Genomic DNA, 17,844 nt, shown 5'->3' with positions numbered 1-17,844 from the left:
ACTGGATGTCCTAGATCCTTACGGTCTTCCCAGTCTGGCCAGCGAGCGCGACCCAACTTTAGCTCCCAACTAGGTTGGCCGCGACATAGCCCCACTGGGCGGGATCTGGCTGGCAAGTTAAACACTTCGTGAGGACGCATAGCCCTGGTCATGACACTGGTCATGACCTGAGTCCCTTCGTACCTCTGGCCCGCAGCACCCCCATTCCAAGATGGTGTGGTTGACTGCTAGGAGGGGTACCTGCTCGGTTCCCAGGTGTGGTGAAAAATGCCCCCCCCTCCTCTGGGGAAATGTTTGTGTGGACACAGGGCCTTTCCTCAGGTTGGTAGGCTCCCTATGTGCCTTTCCTTACCACATGGTGTCCCCCAACCCCATCCCCTCATTAGTGGGGTCACCCTGCACATGTCACCCTCACCTACCTCCCTTAGTCTCCCCCCCCCCCCCCCAGGGTGACCAGGCTACTTTCAGGTACGGGGTATCATGCAGTGTTGGGCTGGAGGGGGGAGGGAGCGTGCCGGCTGCGGCTCTCAATAACATTATGTGGAAAAATGCCTGGGGATCCCTGTTAGGGCCCCCTGGCGGGCTACAGGTATCTGAAGGGCCGTTTACTGTAGATGGCTGTGCTGAAGCTTCGGCGGCCATATTTGTGTAGCCGGCAGCCGTGTATTTGGAGTTTTCCATTGCATTCAATGCGGCGGCCATTTTCTGGTAGTCTGTGGAGCAATGATGCGGTGTTGGGCCTCTAGTGGCAGTGACAGCGCTTTCTCTTTCTCTCTGACCGTCGCATGGCAAGTAGCAAGACGCTCTGGAAATCCTTCTCTAGGTTGGTGGTAAGTCCCTGCGGGGTGCAGCTCCCTCTTTCTACTATAGCAGCGCCTCTGGTGCGCTGGGAGTAGTAGTACCACTGCTGCAGTGGTGGGGGGGGGGGGGATGACTTTTTTAGCAATTATGTTTTTCTTTCACATATTGCGGGCGGTTCCCAGGTTAAAAATGGGAGTCCCTGGAGCATGTGTCACCACCAGACCCACTCTCGGAAGCGGCGGGACCCTCTGGGTCTCAGTCTGCCGGGCGGCCATGATGAAGGTCCAGCAGTCACTAGTGTCCAAAGTTGATATGGCCCTTTAACCACTTGCGGACCGCTCACTGAGCTGGTACTGCGGCAAAGTGGCTCGTTGTCGTCCAGCGACGTAGACCTACGTCGCTGGATCCCGCCCCCTCACGGCGGCGTGCGCGCCGCCGGAGGCTCGCCCCCTCACAGCGGGAGTCGGGCCAGGGGAGGAGAGGAGGTGATCACCACCGCTCTTCCCCGATCGTCGTGGATCGAGTGAGGAAATTCGCCCGCTTGTGTAAACAAAGCGGGCGGATCTCCTATGTGACAGACAGTCACAGATTACAGGATTCAGCATAGCTGAACCTGCGATCTGTGTCTGTGTCACACGATCCCCTCCCCCCACACAGGTCAATAAGCATGAGGCATACATTTAACCCCTTGATCACCAATAAAGTTAACCCCTTCCCTGTCAGTGTCATTATTACAGTAACAGTGCATATTTATATGCCACTGCCGTGGGAGAGTAGCATTATCAATTCGTGGCGTTACCCTTGCCTCAGCTCCTCGGGTGTTCACAAAAGTGTTGGCCCTGCTCAGGCAGAGGGGGATCACAGTACTGGGTTACCTGGACGATCCCCTTCTGTGGGCAGAGTCTTCGTCTGTCTCAAAGGATGATCTGGACATCACTGTGCGAACTGAATTTTCAGAAATCTGCTCTAACTCCGTCCAACAGTTTGGACTACCTGGGCCTGACTTTGGATTCAGCCTCAGCCCAGGTGTTTCTTCCACACAATCTGATCTTGTTGTGCCAGGATGCGAGGGGCTCCCTGATGTGGTGGCTCCGTTCCCCGACGCTTCAGCAGGGGGAAGTCCTTTCTCCCCCTGCAATGGCCAACCTGCCTGGGTGGGGAGGTGTCTTGGGGTCACTCGGCTCAAGGAATTAAGACTTGGGAGGAGTCCTGTCTGCCAATCAACCTTCTGGAGATTCGGCGATCAGGCATTGCCTTTTCCTGTGGACTGATCGTCTGCAGGGGTGCCCGGTGAGGATTCAATCGGACAATGTCACGGCCATAGCATATGTCAATCATCAAGGAGGCCTAAAAAGTGCCCCAGTGGCCAGAGAAATGGGCAGAACGATATGTTCCAGCCCTCTCCTCTGTGCACATTCCAGGGGTGGAAAATTGGCAGGCGGATTACCTCAGTCGACAGGCGCTGGAGCCGGGCGAATGGTCTCTTCGCCCAGAAGTGTTTCAACAACTGTGTCTTCGGTGGGGGACACCCGATGTGGACCTGTTGGCCTCTCGTCTCAACCAGAAGGTTTGGAGGTTTGTGGCAAGGTCTCAGGATCATGGTGGCCCCGTGGGGTCATTATCGTCTGATTTACGCTTTCCCTCCATTACAATTTCTGCCGAGATTTCTGCGCAGAATCGAGGCAGAAGGGATTCCAGTCATTCTGGTGGCTCCATACTGGCCTTGCCGGTCTTAGTACGCAGGCCAAGTAAGGCTGGTAGCCGATGCTCTTTGGAGACTCCCTCTCAGAGAAGATCTCAAGGACCGATCTTCCATCCTGCTTTACGGTCGCTGGCTTTAAAGGCTTAGCTATTAAAAGCCAGGTACTGAAGGATAGAGGGTTGTCAGATTCTGTGATTCCTAAACTGTTAAAAGCTGGAAAATCTACTTCTAAGGAAGATATATCATCGAATCTGGAGAGGGCATACATTTCGATGTGAGTCTTGGGGGGGGTTTCTCCCTGTTCCTTTTCAGTGTCCTGTTTGCTGGAGTTTCTACAACAGAGTGTAGATCAGCGCTTGTTTCTGGTCACCATAAAGAGCCAGATTTCAGCTGGCAATTTTTTTTCTAAGAATGAAAATAGAACAATTTTTTTCTAAGGGCAGTTGGCTGCAAATTCCTTGATTCACACTTTTGTACAGGGGGTTCACCATTTGGCTCCTCCGGTGAGGTCCCTGGTACCTCCGTGGGAACCGATATTGGTACTGTCCGTTCTTCAAATACCACCTTTTAAAAACATTTGTGACCTTCCTCTGCTTACTATCACAGAAGGTGGCTTTCTTGGTGGCTATTACTTCTGCACGCAGGGTGTCGGAGTTGGCTGCTTTGTCCCGTTGGTCAACCTACCAGATGGTTCACAGGGACAAAGTGGTGTTACGTCCCTCCCTGTCAGTCGTTCCTTCCTAAGGTCGTCTCTGGTTTCCTCTTAAATAAAGTGTTGCCTTCTTTGTGCCCCAAGCCGAAACATCCTAAAGAAATTGCCTTGCATTCCCTAGCTGTGGTCCAGGCAATCAGGGTATACCTGGCGGTGACTGAGTCGATTTGAAAAATTGAATTCTTTAGTTTGTCCTCACAGGTGGATCTCGTAATGGGCAGGCCGCATCTGCTGCGACCATTTCCAGATGAATCAGGCAGAAGGTTGTGCAGGCCTATTCCATCAGGGGTCAGGTTCCTCCTTTCCCTGTTAAGGTGAATTCTACAAGGGCACTTAATGCCTCCTGGGCCTTCCGTCATCAGGTGTCAGTGGTCCAGGTGTGCAAGGTGGCCACCTAATCATCTGTACGCACATTCACGTTTTACAAGGTGGATGTACTTGCATCTGCGGATGCTGCGTTTGGCTGCAAAGTTTTGCAGGCTGCTGTTGCAGAGGCTCCTGCCTCGTGAGGGTGTATTTTTTCTTGGTTGGTGAGCTCCAGTTCCTGGTCGAGCTCCTGGTTTACCTGGTTGGCTATGTTTAGCCTTTTTGGGAATTATGTGTATTGCTGTGTTTCCCACCCCTCATATTGACACTGCTTTGTGACGTCCCATGGGTCAAAGAAGATATGGAGCTGTGTCCTTCAATAAACGAAAGAGAACTGTATTTTTATCTTGCTGTAAAATCCTTTTCTCTGATGTTCATTGACGGACACAGCACCCACCCCTCTGTGGAGTTTGGTTATGTATTTTTCTGACACTGCTTGTTACAAAACTGAAGTCCTATAGCAGAAAGTAGAAGTATACCCCCTAGGACTGCCCTATGGGCATAGTCAAATTTTTATTCTGCCTAGTCCTACTCCTATGGAGAGAAACCTAACCCAAGGGTCAAAGAAGATATGGAGCTGTGTCCATCAGTGAACATCAGAGAAAAGGATTTTACGGTAATAAAAAAATCAATTTTCTTTTTATTTCACTCAACTTCTGTTTTGGTACACCGAATAATGTGTTTAGCTGATTTAAACTGAAAGTTCATTAGGCTTTAAAGTAGTGGGCGGTTTCTCATACCTCTTTGGGGGATCCTTTTGGTAAAATTCAATAAGGTTGTGGTTACAGATTATTCGTAATGAGCTTGGAATAACCATAAAAAGAATATAAGTAGTAGGTCATATTAATCGTATAGTACAGGACACCGGCTGAGTATTCATAGACTTTGGGTTATAGGCTTGTACTATCAGGTGATTGGACGCTGGCAGAGCTTTTGAGGACATTCCCCCTGGGCACCTCCTATAACCCTACCCCACTCCGTGAGTAATCAGGTTTTTTGCTTGTACCCCTGGGTGATGGACCTTTTTCTCCCTTTAGGAGAAATGACTAAGCTGAACTATGTGGATGTTCTCTGAATTAAGCCTTTGGCCGCAAGGGCTTGCATCTGCAGTCTAAGTTGAGTCTGTTGACCATTTTGTTGTTGTTTGGCCTGTTGGCACAGTTTTGTTTGTCTAGTTCAGTGATGGCGAACCTTGGCACCCCAGATGTTTAGGAAATACATTTCCCATGATGCTCATGCACTCTGCAGTGTAGGTAAGCATCATGGAAAATGTAGTTCCAAAACCTCTGGGGTGCCAAGGTTCGCCATCACTGGTCCAGTTGTTGCCTACCCTTTCTCATTCACTGCTTGGGGACATCCCAGGGTCTATTTATACTCCTCCGGTTTCCTGTACTGTATGATTAAGATAAATGAATCATGGACATCGGAATAGTCAGGTAAGTCAAAATTCCAATCATTTTCTCGAAACCAATCATTTACCTTCTATCATTTAGTTTTTGGATTATCTAGTTTAGTTTGGACAGAATTAAAGTTATTTGATACTTGATTAGCAATATTCGTTTCTGTGCATCGACTCCTTATGTAGAAATAAAGAACTTAATTTGGTACTGTTCAGGACCTAAGATACCAATCTCATAGATCTAGGAATCCTGCAGGCCAGTAACATATTTTCTTTTTTATTTCAGGACATCATAGAAGTTCAGGGCTATGTTTTACTAGCACACAACCTGCTGCGCTATATTCCCCTGGAGAACTTGCGCATTATACGTGGCACACAGCTGTACCAGGAACGCTATGCCCTAGCTGTACTGTCTAACTCCCAACCTGTGGGATCAGCTGGACTCCAAGAACTGCATTTAAAGAACCTCACAGGTGGGGCCAACTAAATTTGTAGTTCACACTGAATGTCCCAATATATATTGGATAGCAATGGCAATTCATATTGTTCATAGTCTTTTGAGTTGAGAGGACTGTAACCCTTAAAAACAGAAATCCAGGATCCCCCCCCCAAGCAGTGTGGCTATGCCTGCACTGCAGGGGTAACCTCTCATTTTGTCTAGGGGTGAACACAGGACTTATACTCACCCAATCCTTCAATCCTTTGGAAAACGGCACTCCACTATGACCAGCAGTGGACTGTTGCTGTCCTCCCATCTAGACCAGGACTTTGGACGTGATGGCATCAGGAACAGTCTTGCACTGCGGGGGATCGGTGGATTAGGTGGGTATATCTTGGCTTTCTAATCCCCTAAAAAAAAAAAAAACAAATAGCATTTAACTCATGCAGTGCAGGCACAGCCCCATTGCATTGGAAAAAAAACTCCTGGAGTTCTGCTTTAACAGTTGATGACACTAAGCAAAGACTGAGAAAAGAAAAAAATGCACTTTTTTTTTTTTTTTTAGATGCACAAGAGATCCTTAAACACTGGTAGCAATTGTCAGTGAGTTCTGAAGGTTCTCATGTCTTTATTTAGTGGTATAGCTAGTAGTAAATTGTCAACTGGACTTGTTCTGAAGTGTTAGATGCTTTGCTTACCTACAGTGGAGAAAATAATTATTTAACCACTTTACCCCCAGCCCTATTTCGGACACTTTTTGTTCACAAGTTAAAACCAGTATTTTTTCCTAGAAAACTACTTAGAACCCCCAAACATTATATATATTTTTTTAGCAAAGACTCTGGAGAATAAAATGTCGGTCATTGCAAAAAATTTTGTCACGCGGTATTTGCGCAGCGGTCTTTAAAACGCCATTTTTTTGGAAAAAATTTGAAAAATCACATTTCACTGCATTTAAAAAATACTAAACAGTAAAGTTAGCCCATTTTTTTTGTATATTGTGAAAGATGATGTCACGCCGACTAAATAGATACCAAACATGTTACGGTTTAAAATTGCGCCCCCCCGTGGGATGGTGACAAACTACGGTCAATAGAGATCTCAATCTGCGACGCTTTAAATTTATTTAACGGTTACTAGTTTAGAGTTAGAGTGTAGCGCTTTTTTTTAAATTATTGCCCACGCTCTGGCGATCGCGGCGATACCTCACATGTGTGGTTTGAACAGCGATTTCATTTGCGGCTCGACTTGCGTATACGTTTTTTTTTGTGCGCGAGCTAACGGTGACGGGGGCGGCTAAATTTTTTTTTTTTTTTTTTCCTATTTATTTTTTCTTTTTTTTTAACTTTATTACAGTTTTTTTAAAAAAAAAAAAAAATCTGATCACTTTTATTGCTGTCACAAGCAATGTAAACATCCCTTGTGACACCAATATGTGTGACAGGTACACTTTATGGAGGGATCGAGGGTCTAAAAGACCCTAGACCCCTCCACTACACTTCCCTGTATGCAAAACGCCAAAAACTGCATTTTTGCATACAGCCGTTTTTCAAATCTGCCGCCTTTTGCAGCACAGTAACCCGGATGTGACGTCATGGACGCCGCCTCCGGGTTATGTCATCGGAGACCCGATCGATGCCGTTTCCGGCATTCATCGGGACTCCATCCAGCCGGCGGACGCGCCGGCTGGGTGCTCGGGGCTCCCGGTGGGACGGGAGCCCCGAGCAAAGCCGCGGGAGGGGGGGGGGACGTCCCCTCCCGCCCCCCCCGGGTAACGATCGAGCGGCTCCCGAGCCGCATCGATCGTTACCGACGGAAAGCCGACCGTCGGCTTCAAACAACGGTACCGGGATCATGCCTCTAGCTAGAGGCATCATCCCGGTATAACCACTCAAAGTCAGCCGACGTAGATCTACGTGGCTGGTCGTTAAGTGGTTAATCCCCTGCAGATTTTGTAAGTGTTCCCAATAAATAAAGTGTCTATAATTGTTATCCTAGGTGTATTTTAAATGATAGAGACAGAATATCAAGCAAAAATCCTGGAAAAACACACAAAAAATGTTATAAATGGAGTTGCAGTTCAGTGAGTAAAAAAAGTATTTAAACCCCTTCCAACCAACAATAATTCTGGCTCCCACAGACTGGCTACAGTATGTGCTCATGTGGTACACAGAAAAGACCTGTCAATTTAAGAAGGTGCTCCTAATGACAACTCGTTATGTGTATAAAAGAGACCCGTCCATAGAATCTTTCTTCCATTCAAACCTCACCATCGTGGGAAAGACCAAAGAGCTGTGAAAGGACTTCGGGACAAGATTGTAGACCTGCACAAGGCTGGAATGGTCTACAAGACCGTCAGCAAAAAGCTTGGTGAGAAGAAAACTGTTGTAGCTATTATTTGCAAATGAAAGAAATACAAAATAACCATCACTCTCCCTTGGCCTGCAGCTCGATGCAAGATTTCGCCTCATGGGGTAAAGATGATCATAAGAAACATGAGGAATCCGCCCAGAACTACATGGGTGGAGCTTGTGAATGATCTTAGGACAGTACGGACCACAGTCACCAAACAAACCATTGGTATGACAATATGCCAACTCCTGCAGCACCTGCAAGGTCTCCTCCTCAAGAAGGCACATGTACAGTCATGCCAATGAACATCTAAATGATTCAGAGAAGGATTGGGAGAAAGAACTGTGGTCAGATGAGACCAAAATTGAGCTCTTCAGCATCAACTTGTGACTCGCCATGTTTGGAGGAAGAAAATTGCTGACCATGACCCGAAGAACACCATCTCTACGGTTGGAAGTTGGAAACATTATGCTTTGGGGCTTTTTGCTAAAGGTACAGACCAACTTTGCTGCATTGAGGAGCCAATGAAAGGGGCCATGTATTGTAAAATTTTGGGTGAGAACCTTTTTCCCTCAGCCAGAACACTGAAGATGGGTCGTAGATGGGTATTCCAGCATGTCGATGACCCAAAACAAACTGCCAAGGCAACAAAGGAGTGGCTCAAGAAGAAGCACATTAAGGTCATGGAGTGATCTTAATCCTATAGAAAATTTATGGAGGGAGCTGAAAGTTCGAATTGCCCAGTGACAGCCAAGAAACCTTAAGGATTTAGAGAAGATCTGTAAAGAAAAGTGGACCAAAATCCCCCTTGAGAGGTGTGCAAACCTGGTAGCCAACTACAAGAAACTCCTTTCCTCTGTACTTGCCAACAAGGGTTTCTTGATGAAGTCATGTTTTGCTTGGGGATCAAATACTTATTTTACTCACTGAACTGCAACTCCATTTATAACGTTTGTATCATGTGTTTTTTCTGGATTTTTTGTTGATCTTCTATCATTTAAAATACACCTATGCTAAAAATGATAGACTTTGTAAGTGGGAAAACTTACAAAATCTGCAGGGGACCAAATAATCTATTTCTTCACTGTAGGTAGCTTCTTCAGGTCAAGAACATACACCAACATTTATAGCCTCAAGGTAACCCAGTCACCTTGATCCAGTCACCATGGAATGTGTCAATACAGATGTTGATTGTTCAAAAACATGATGGGAGGGGTGAAAGTTTGTAAAACCATCCTATGGTATAGATAGATAATCCAATCCCATCACATCTCTCATCCCACTCACACTCAATTCAGTCACACCTCCCAACATGTCCTTGCATCTACCTTGACACATTCCATGGTGAAATAATTAAAGTTGCGGATATAATGAAGTGGATTTTCCTGACCCTCCTTGAAGTGAAGAAGCTACAGTACTTGCATAAGCAACAAATGTCTAACATTACAAAATAAGTCCAGATAAATGTGATTCTCGATGGGACGACCTCTCCAGTGGGTGGAAATATATAAGCTTTTAACAATTTGGAACCACCAGGAATTTTCATTTTTTCTAATAACATTTGACTTTTCAAGACCTACACAATATTATATAATAGCCTATAAAAAGGTATCTCAATACCAAGGTGTCACACAAGAAACATGTGATATAAAAGCCAAGAGTTCTCTTAAGACCTTTGCAAGGTTATTGTTGCAAAACATACTGATGGCATTGGTTACAAAAGGATTTTTTAACTTCTAAATGTTACAGTGAGCACTGTTGAGGCCATAATCCGGAAGTGGAAAGAACAACATTTCACCATAAACTGGCCATGGCCAGGTGCTCCTCGCAAGATGTCTGACAGAGGAGTGAAAAGATTTCTCAGAAGTGTTGTCAAAGAGCCACTTGTGGAGAGCTCTAGAAAGACCTGGAATTAGCAGGTACAATTGTCTCAAAGAAACCAATAAGTAATGCACTCAACCGCCATGTCCTGTATGCATGCTCATCACGCAGGACTCCATGGCTGAAGAAAGCTTGTTAAAAGTTTGCCGTGCAACATTTAGACAAGCTTGTAAAATACCAGGACAATACAGTCTGGTCAGATAGACCAAAAATAAACTCTTTGGATGCAATAAGACACACCAAGTTTGGAGTTCAAATGGCACTGTACATCACCCCAGAAACACCATACCAACTGTGAAGTTTGGAGGTGGGAACATCCTGGTGTGGGGCTGTTTTTCAGCACACGGTACTGGCAAACTTAATATCATTGAAGGAAGAATGAATGGAAAAATGTACCAAAACCTTCTTGATAAAAATCTGCTGTCATCCCCAGGATTATTAAGATGAAACAAGGGTGGACATTTCCGCAAGATAATGATCCCAAACACAAAGTCAAGGAAACTTTAAATTTGTTTCAAAGAAAGAAAATCTGCTAGAATGGCCCAGCCAATCACCTGACTTGAATCCAATAGAAAATCTATACAAAGAACCAAAAAAACTAAAGATCAGAGTTCATATAAGAGGTCCACAGAACCTTCAAGATTTGAAGACTGTGTGGAAGAATGGGCCAAAATCCCACCAGAGCAATGCATGCGACTAGGAAAGCAAAATATGATCTGCCACATTGAACGTCTGGTTGCCTCCATCCCTAATTATATGCAAAAAAGGAAAAACCAAAAAATGGGACTTTGAGTGAGGTCAACCAGGCATATGAATTTTAATGAAAAAATACATGATCAGATACATTACAAAATATAACAAAAGACATGAACAGATACATTACAGAGAAATGGCATATGATTGTTTATACAATTCATAATGAGTACAATTTGTTACAAAATTACAAGGATCAAACAGTTCTCTCAGAGGTAATTTCGACAGGGCATCATGATTTTGTCCTATGCTCACAGTCTCTAAAAAGTATCAAAATTTTGATGAGCGGTTGAGCACACAACTAAGTACGCAGACTTGACACCGTAGCACTAAGGGATTTATAAGAACCCAGAGGTCTGTAATAGGTGGTAACCTTCGGCTCCCTTCAAGACTGATCTATTACATCAATGCCACCCTCTTAAGATCAAAGAATCTTGCAATGACTTGAAAAAAAAAAAAAAAAAAGTCACAAAGGCCTAGTGCATTATCCACAACACTTTTAAAAGGTTACATGCAGTGAGTGAATACTAGCAATAGCCGATGGCTAAAACAGCGATGTACATAAATCCAGTAGGCAAGAAGGTCCTATTGGAGATGAAACTTGCACAACTGAGGCATACGCCAGACTTGCTAACTGACCTATTCAAAAAGACATGCCCTCTTCAGAGCAAAAAGTTGAGCACACAAGAACTGAATCTGGTTGCATCATTCTTCTTTTGCAAATTTGACCGGTGCATTGCAGTATCCAGGGATCCTTTGGATACAGCAGAAGTCCGGGATGCCCCATGAGCACTTTACAATTTGATGTGTTCTCTGCCTTAAAGCTTCTTTTAAGGCTTACCAAGATTCCATCTGGATACAATTTTATTTTATTCTCACTTACTATTTACAGCTTCAGACTGGCTGAGAAGAGCTTGGTGTTTTAATTTTGGTACATTAGCCCACCGATTACCTGTGGCTGCTGCTGCATCGGCCTGACCTTCTCTCTAAGGATCCATCTTTGGCACCCTGCTTCTCAGTTGCTGAATTTAATAGCATAGTTGTTAAAGCCCAGGTGCTGTGAGACAAATGACTCTTTGAGGTGGTAATTTTAACCATGCAATGGATTAATGGGTTGACAAGGTGTACCACTGTACCTGGAAGGCTTATTATAGCTGGTACGAGTCTGAGATTTTATTTTTGAACCATTTTAGCCTGTCCTTTTTGTTTCTCCAGCTGGGGGTGGACCAGTATTCAAAACGCAAAAAATAAAAACCACAGAGGATATTTAGTACTTAATTTCCAAGGAGGGAAAGAGGGGCACGACTCCCCTATAACAAACCAATAGTATCAAGGTGACATCCTCGGAACTAAATAGACAATTACAACACAAAGGAATGGGAGCCAAGGAAGCCCATCATATACAGTAGTTCCACAGGAGGACGACAGCGGTATATCCCCAAAAATTTGCTTTACTGTATTGCAAAATTTGATTCAAATTCATAAATAGCGTATAGAGTAAACCTCCAACGCTCGCTATTAAAAATAAATGACAATAGTGTCATCAACGTTCCTTGGCTCCCATTCCTTTGTGTTAGGGTGGTCCAGTGTTTGGCGCTGAGCATTAATAAAAGACCACATTAATTTCGGATTTAAAAACGTAGTGTAGTCCTTGTCTCTATTTCTCTTTCCTTATACTGAAAGTGGAACAAGTTTGATGGATTTTTATACTAGATGTGCACATTACTTAAAGTGGAGTTCCACCCTAAAAATGATTTTTAGCTTGTCCCCTTGCTTTAAAGCACCTGAAAAAGAATTGGATAATGACAATTTTTTTTTCTTTTCACTTACCTTGTTTTTAATGCAAATATACTTACCATCCTTCCTCTTTCTCCCTCTGCGGACACGGCCGCAGACGTCACTTCCTCCTTCGCATTGCATCCTGGGAGATGATCGTCATCAATCCCAGGATGCAATGGGAACGGCCCCGGCCTCTATACAGAATGCCGATCGCAATCTACAGCGCATGCGCGAGATTGCGATCGGCATTCTGGGTAACCAGTTCCAGGAAGAAGGACACAGCGGCTTCAGACGCCCACAACGGAGATTTCCGCACTCTGCAATCAATTTTAAAGGTAAGTATTTATCTTTATTTGTTTACTGTAATGACCTGTAATCTGGGGTTAGTGCTAGGGTAATTAGGAATAGATTAGGATTAGGGGGGGTATTTTTATCTAAAAAAGTTGTATGTGGCCAGAACTCCGCTTTAAAAATGAAAATGAATCTTTCTTGTTATTGCTACATATTGCTAAACAAAAGTATGCATTTGTTTTCGGACTACCTTATGTATTATATCACCCTTTTTTGTTAGGTCTGTTACTTTGTACAGCACCATGGAGTCTTAGGGTACTATGTAAATTAATCTTTTTTTTTTTTTTTTTATTCTGATCTTGCTTGTATCTTCACAGAGATCCTTAATGGTGGAGTAATCATGGAGAATAACACACAGCTGTGCTTTCAAGCAACCATCCAATGGCAAGATATTCTGAGCCAAAGCAATAACTTAAAAAACAATGTGATTCTACAACCTGGGATCCGAAAATGTAAGCAAGTTGGGCTTCGAAAAGGGTTGAGCTTTATGAAGAGCTCATGTGATACTGAACACATTCAGGCTTATTAGGATTAAAAGTGCCGTTTGTTACAAATAGCAGCCAATAGAATTAATCTTTAAATAGACTCTGTCAGTGGGGAGAAAACAAACTGTAGCAGGCAACTAGACACAGATACAGAGGGTATAGAAAAGAATCGCCCCCCTTTGAAATCACATTTTGTTGCTTTGCAGCCTAAAATGAAGACGCACGGTTTTTGTTTTATCCTGCATTTACTCAGTGCAACTTATAAAATCCAAGTGAAATGTTGGAAAAAGGATCACCCTCTTATGTCCATATTTTGTTGGACCACATTTTGCTTTAATTACAGTTTTTTAGTCTGTTGGGATATCACTCTACTAACTTTGCACATTTCAACTTTGAAATTTTTGCCCACTCTACTTAGCAGAACTGCTCAAGTTCGGTTAAATTTGTTGGTGACCGTTTGTGGACTGCAATCTTCAAGTCATTCCATAGATTTTCAGTGTGGATTTAAGTCTGGGCTCTGACTAAGCCATGCAAGGACATTCATCTTTTTCTCCTTTAACCACTGTGTGGTCATTTTTGCCGTGTGCTTTGGGTCATTGTCATGTTGTAAACCCTCTTCCTATTGACAACTTTCTGGCCGAGGGCAGCAGATTTTCCTCTAGAATTTGATGGTATTTTGGCCCATCCATTTTTCCTTCTATCCTGACAAGTGCTCCAGTCCCTGCTGCAGAAAAACACCCCCATAACAGGATATTGGCACCTCTGTGCTTTACTGTAGGAATGGTGTTGTATGGATGTTGACCTGCCTTGGATTTCTGCCAGACATATCGTTTGGTGTTGGGGCCAAATCAATTTTAACCTCATATGACCATAACACCTTTTCCCATGTGGCCTCAGAATCTTCAAGGTGCATTTTTAAGGTGGTCAGATGAGACTAAAATTTTATTATTTGAGCAGTTCTACAAAGAAGAGTGGGTAAATATTACAAAGTCTAGCTATGCAAAGCGGGACTGTGCAAAGTTAGTAGAGGCCTATCCCAACAGACAAAAGGCTGTAATTAAAGCGAAAGATCATTCAGCAAACTGACATAAGGGGAGTGATCCCTTTTCCAACTCTGTAATTCTATATTTGATTTTTTTCAATTTTTTTCTGACATGCTGGTGTTATATCTTTCACTTGGATGTTATAAGTTGCTCTAGCAGATACAGAAAATAAAAACTGTATAAACAAATATAAAAAAATAATCCCACGCTAAGGTCAAACAATGGATGCAGCCTCCCTCAAATATAACCAAAGGTTATACAGAAATGAACAAGAAATGTAGGAGGGATGATGGCGCTGCCTAGGGAGAAGTTGATGACTAGTAGTACAGTCTAGTGAGCTAGGATCAACATAAAAACATGAATAAAATAAGTGTATAAAAGCTAATGAAACACAATGGTTTGAATTAAAAAATGTAGAAATAAATATAAAAAATATATATGTGTAGCTGTGAGTATTAAAAAGTGCTGAGATAAATAGAGTAATAACACTAGTAAAAAGCAATAATGCACACCATAATATGAAATAAATCCATATGAGTGAACAAATCTATAAAAGGTCCAATCATGACAGTGACATGGCGACAAACTTTGGTACTTAAAAATCCCCATAGGCGACACTTTAAAAATTTCTACAGGTTACCAGCTTAGAGTTACAGAGGAGGTCTAGGGCTCGAATTATTGCTCTCACTTTAACGATTGCAGCGATACCTCACGTGTGGTTTGAACATCGTTTACATATGTGGGCGGGGCTTCCGTATGCATCTGCGTGCAAGCTAATGGGGACAGGGCGCTTTAAATTTTTTTTTTCCTATTTTTTATTATTTTTTATTTTTACAGTTTTAAAAATGTTTTATTCCTATTGCAAGGAATGTAAACATTCCTTGTAGTAGAAATAGGCATGACAGGACCTCTTTATTGTGAGAATCTGGGGTCAAAAAGACCTCCCACCTCACAACTACACTAAAAAAGAAAAAAAAAATGTTGAAAAAAAATCGGCCCTTTAAACCGGTTGCTAGGCAACGATGTTTGACGTCGCTCTGGTCCTCCAAGTCTCAGAGGATCCGGGACCAGATTGTTTTCCCCACTGCCGGCGGGTCCGGTAAGTGTGGAAAATGGCCTGGATGCCTAGGGAGGGGGGCACCTCTTCCGCCGCACTGTAAGGGTGATCCCGCGGCGAATCGGCCTCTGGGACCAACCTTACCTGAAAGCCGATCGCCCGCTGTTCAAAAAAATACCGGGGTTATGGCAGCTATCTGCTGCCATAACCCCGTTATTTTGCGTCAAAGGCCCGAACGGTGGGCAGTCGGTAAGTGATTAAATTTATTGTGAAAACAAGTTAAGGTACTCACATGGATAAAGAAACCTCAGACGTAATACAAGCGGAACTGCTGGAACGCAAATGCGTTCCAAAGACCGGAACCAGAAGTGACGTAATGGCGCTCTACGTGTTTCGTCAGTCAGACGTCATCCGAAGCGTTCCATTACGTCCATTCTTCAAAAACGGTGTCGGTTTTCATCTCAGGCTGCAAAGCAACAAAATGTGATTATTTTAAGAGGGGGGGGGGGTTGTTATTATTTTCTATATCCACTGTATATACACTTGCAGTGGTTTGTTCCCCTTCTCCTTCCCCTCCAGATTATTTTATGGATATGCTTGCAGTAAACTGAAATCTAGTTTGATGCAGTAGGTGAGATAAATTATATTGGCCTGTTTTTGTAGTTTGTAGACCTTGTCTCTTGGCCTTATCTCTTTTAAATTAATTAGCTTTTGCTTGACCAGTGACATGACTCAGAAGTAGGTAGGACTTGCAAAACCTTGTTACACTTATAGCGGGGCGAAATCCATCGAAGGGGGTGACTTAGGAGGAGTTCAAGGCGGAGGCCTTTCACATTCCTTTCCACCTGTCTCTCATCTCCCTAGAAGTAGGTAAGGCCAAAAAAAGCCCTACAGCTTTAGTCCCATCACTTCGCTATAATAAAGCACGTGACTTATTGCGCAGGCAGCTTGGTCCTGAAGACAGCTTTACTGCAGGGATGCCTGTTCTCTTTCTGCCTCTGAACTTTGGTGCTGCAGTAATCAACCGCTTTGGGTCTTTAGGCAGAACAGCAGTACAGATGGTCTAATGGGAACATACCCCCACCTTCCTCCATTGAAAGAAGTTCTTTCATTGATTACACTGCTTGCAACACGATCTGTGAATAGGGGAGAGTCTGATCAGTCACAGGATGTTGATCTTCATTTTTACTACCCCCTCCCCCCGACTACTAACCCCCTACAATGTGACATGGTGGCCACTGTGGTCTGTGTACTTTGCCATGGCACCGTTGCCTTACTTTGCAGTGTGGTAACTTTAACTCGACATATCAAGCTTGACAGGCGTTGCCTATTAAAGTCAAAGAAACTGTGGCAGAATCGCATGCCAAATGTGACTATTGCGGTTTCAGCACAGTAGTTTAATGAAAAATCCATATTGTAAAAGTATTGCCTCCTGAATGTCTGCAAATCGACTCTAAACTGCCTCTGAAAAGTTATTCACATGGGCAGAAAGCTCTAGTGCCTCACTGAAAAGCGGCCCATGGTGGATGAGTCCTTAGTGTGTGTCAAACATGGTACTGCATCCCAGTTGCTCTTCCATTGTTAGTAATAAAGGTAAAAGTGATAGGAAAAAAAGTATTTGATCCCCTGCTGATTTTGTACGTTTGCCCACTGACAAAGAAATGATCAGTCTATAAATTTAATGGTAGGTTTAGTTTAACAGTGAGACATAGAACAACAAAAAAAATCCAGAAAAGTTATAAACTGATTTGCATTTTATTGAGTGAAATACATTTTTGACCTCTTCGCAAAACATAACTTGGTGGCAAAACCCTTGTTGGCAATCACAGAGGTCGGACGTTTCTTGTAGTTGGCCACCAGGTTTGCACTCATCTCAGGAGGGATTTTGTCCCACTCCTCTTTGCAGATCCTCTCCAAGTCATTTAGGTTTCGAGGCAGACGTTTGGTAACTGGAACCTTCAGCTCCCTCCACATATTTTCTATGGGATTAAGGTCTGGAGACTGGCTAGGCCACTCCAGGACCTTAATGTGCTTCTTGAGCCACTCCTTTGTTGCTTTGGCCGTGTGTTTTGTCATACTTGAATACCCACCCATGATCCATTTTCAATGCCCTGGCTGAGGAAAGGAGGTTCTCACCCAATATTTGATGGTACATGGCTTCCTCCATTGTCCCTTTGATCCCTTAGCAGGAAAACCTCTGTTTCCATCTCTGTTTGACCGTGGGGATGGTGCTCTTGGGGGTCATGGGCAGCGTTCCTCCTCCTCCTCCAAACAGGTTGAGTTGATGCAAAAGAGCTCAATTTTGGTCTCATCTGACCACAACACTTTCACCCAGTTCCACTCTGAATCATTTTGATGTTCATTAGCAAACTTCAGAAGGGCCTGTTCATGTGCTTTCTTGAGCAGGGGGACCTTGTGGGCGCTGCAGGATTTCAGTCCTTCACGGTGTACTGTGTTACCAATTGTTTTCTTGGTTACTTTGGTCCCAGCTGCGTTGAGATCATTGACAAAATTCTCCTGTGTAGTTCTGGGCTGATTCCTCACTGTTCTCATAATCATTGGAACTCCACCAGGTGAGATCTTGCATGGAGCCCCAGACCCAGGGAGACTGACAGTTATTTTGTGTTTCTTTCATTTGCAAATAATTGCACCAACTGTTGTCAGCCTCTCACCAAGCTGCTTGGTGACGGTCTTGTAGCCCATTCCAGCCTTGTGTAGGTCCTT

The 17,844-nt window shown here is 43.8% G+C and overlaps 1 protein-coding gene across 1 annotated transcript in view; it reads left to right on the top strand.

Annotated features, from left to right (window-relative positions):
* The window catches only part of ERBB2 (erb-b2 receptor tyrosine kinase 2), a gene marked incomplete at its 3' end in the record, with an annotated part of 299,046 nt that overhangs the window by 112,770 nt on the left and 168,432 nt on the right, over window positions 1-17,844 (top strand). Inside the window, exons 3-4 of the mRNA XM_082272837.1 lie at window positions 5,267-5,453; window positions 12,853-12,987. Coding sequence (XP_082128963.1) covers window positions 5,267-5,453; window positions 12,853-12,987 — 322 coding nt within the window. The remainder of the gene's footprint in view (window positions 1-5,266; window positions 5,454-12,852; window positions 12,988-17,844) is intronic.

The sequence above is a fragment of the Pelophylax lessonae genome, assembly GCF_965119305.1.
Source record: "Pelophylax lessonae genome assembly, chromosome: 11".
Taxonomy (NCBI): domain Eukaryota; kingdom Metazoa; phylum Chordata; class Amphibia; order Anura; family Ranidae; genus Pelophylax; species Pelophylax lessonae.
Note: the sequence above shows the minus strand (reverse complement) of the source record. Positions and strands in the feature narration are given on the sequence as shown.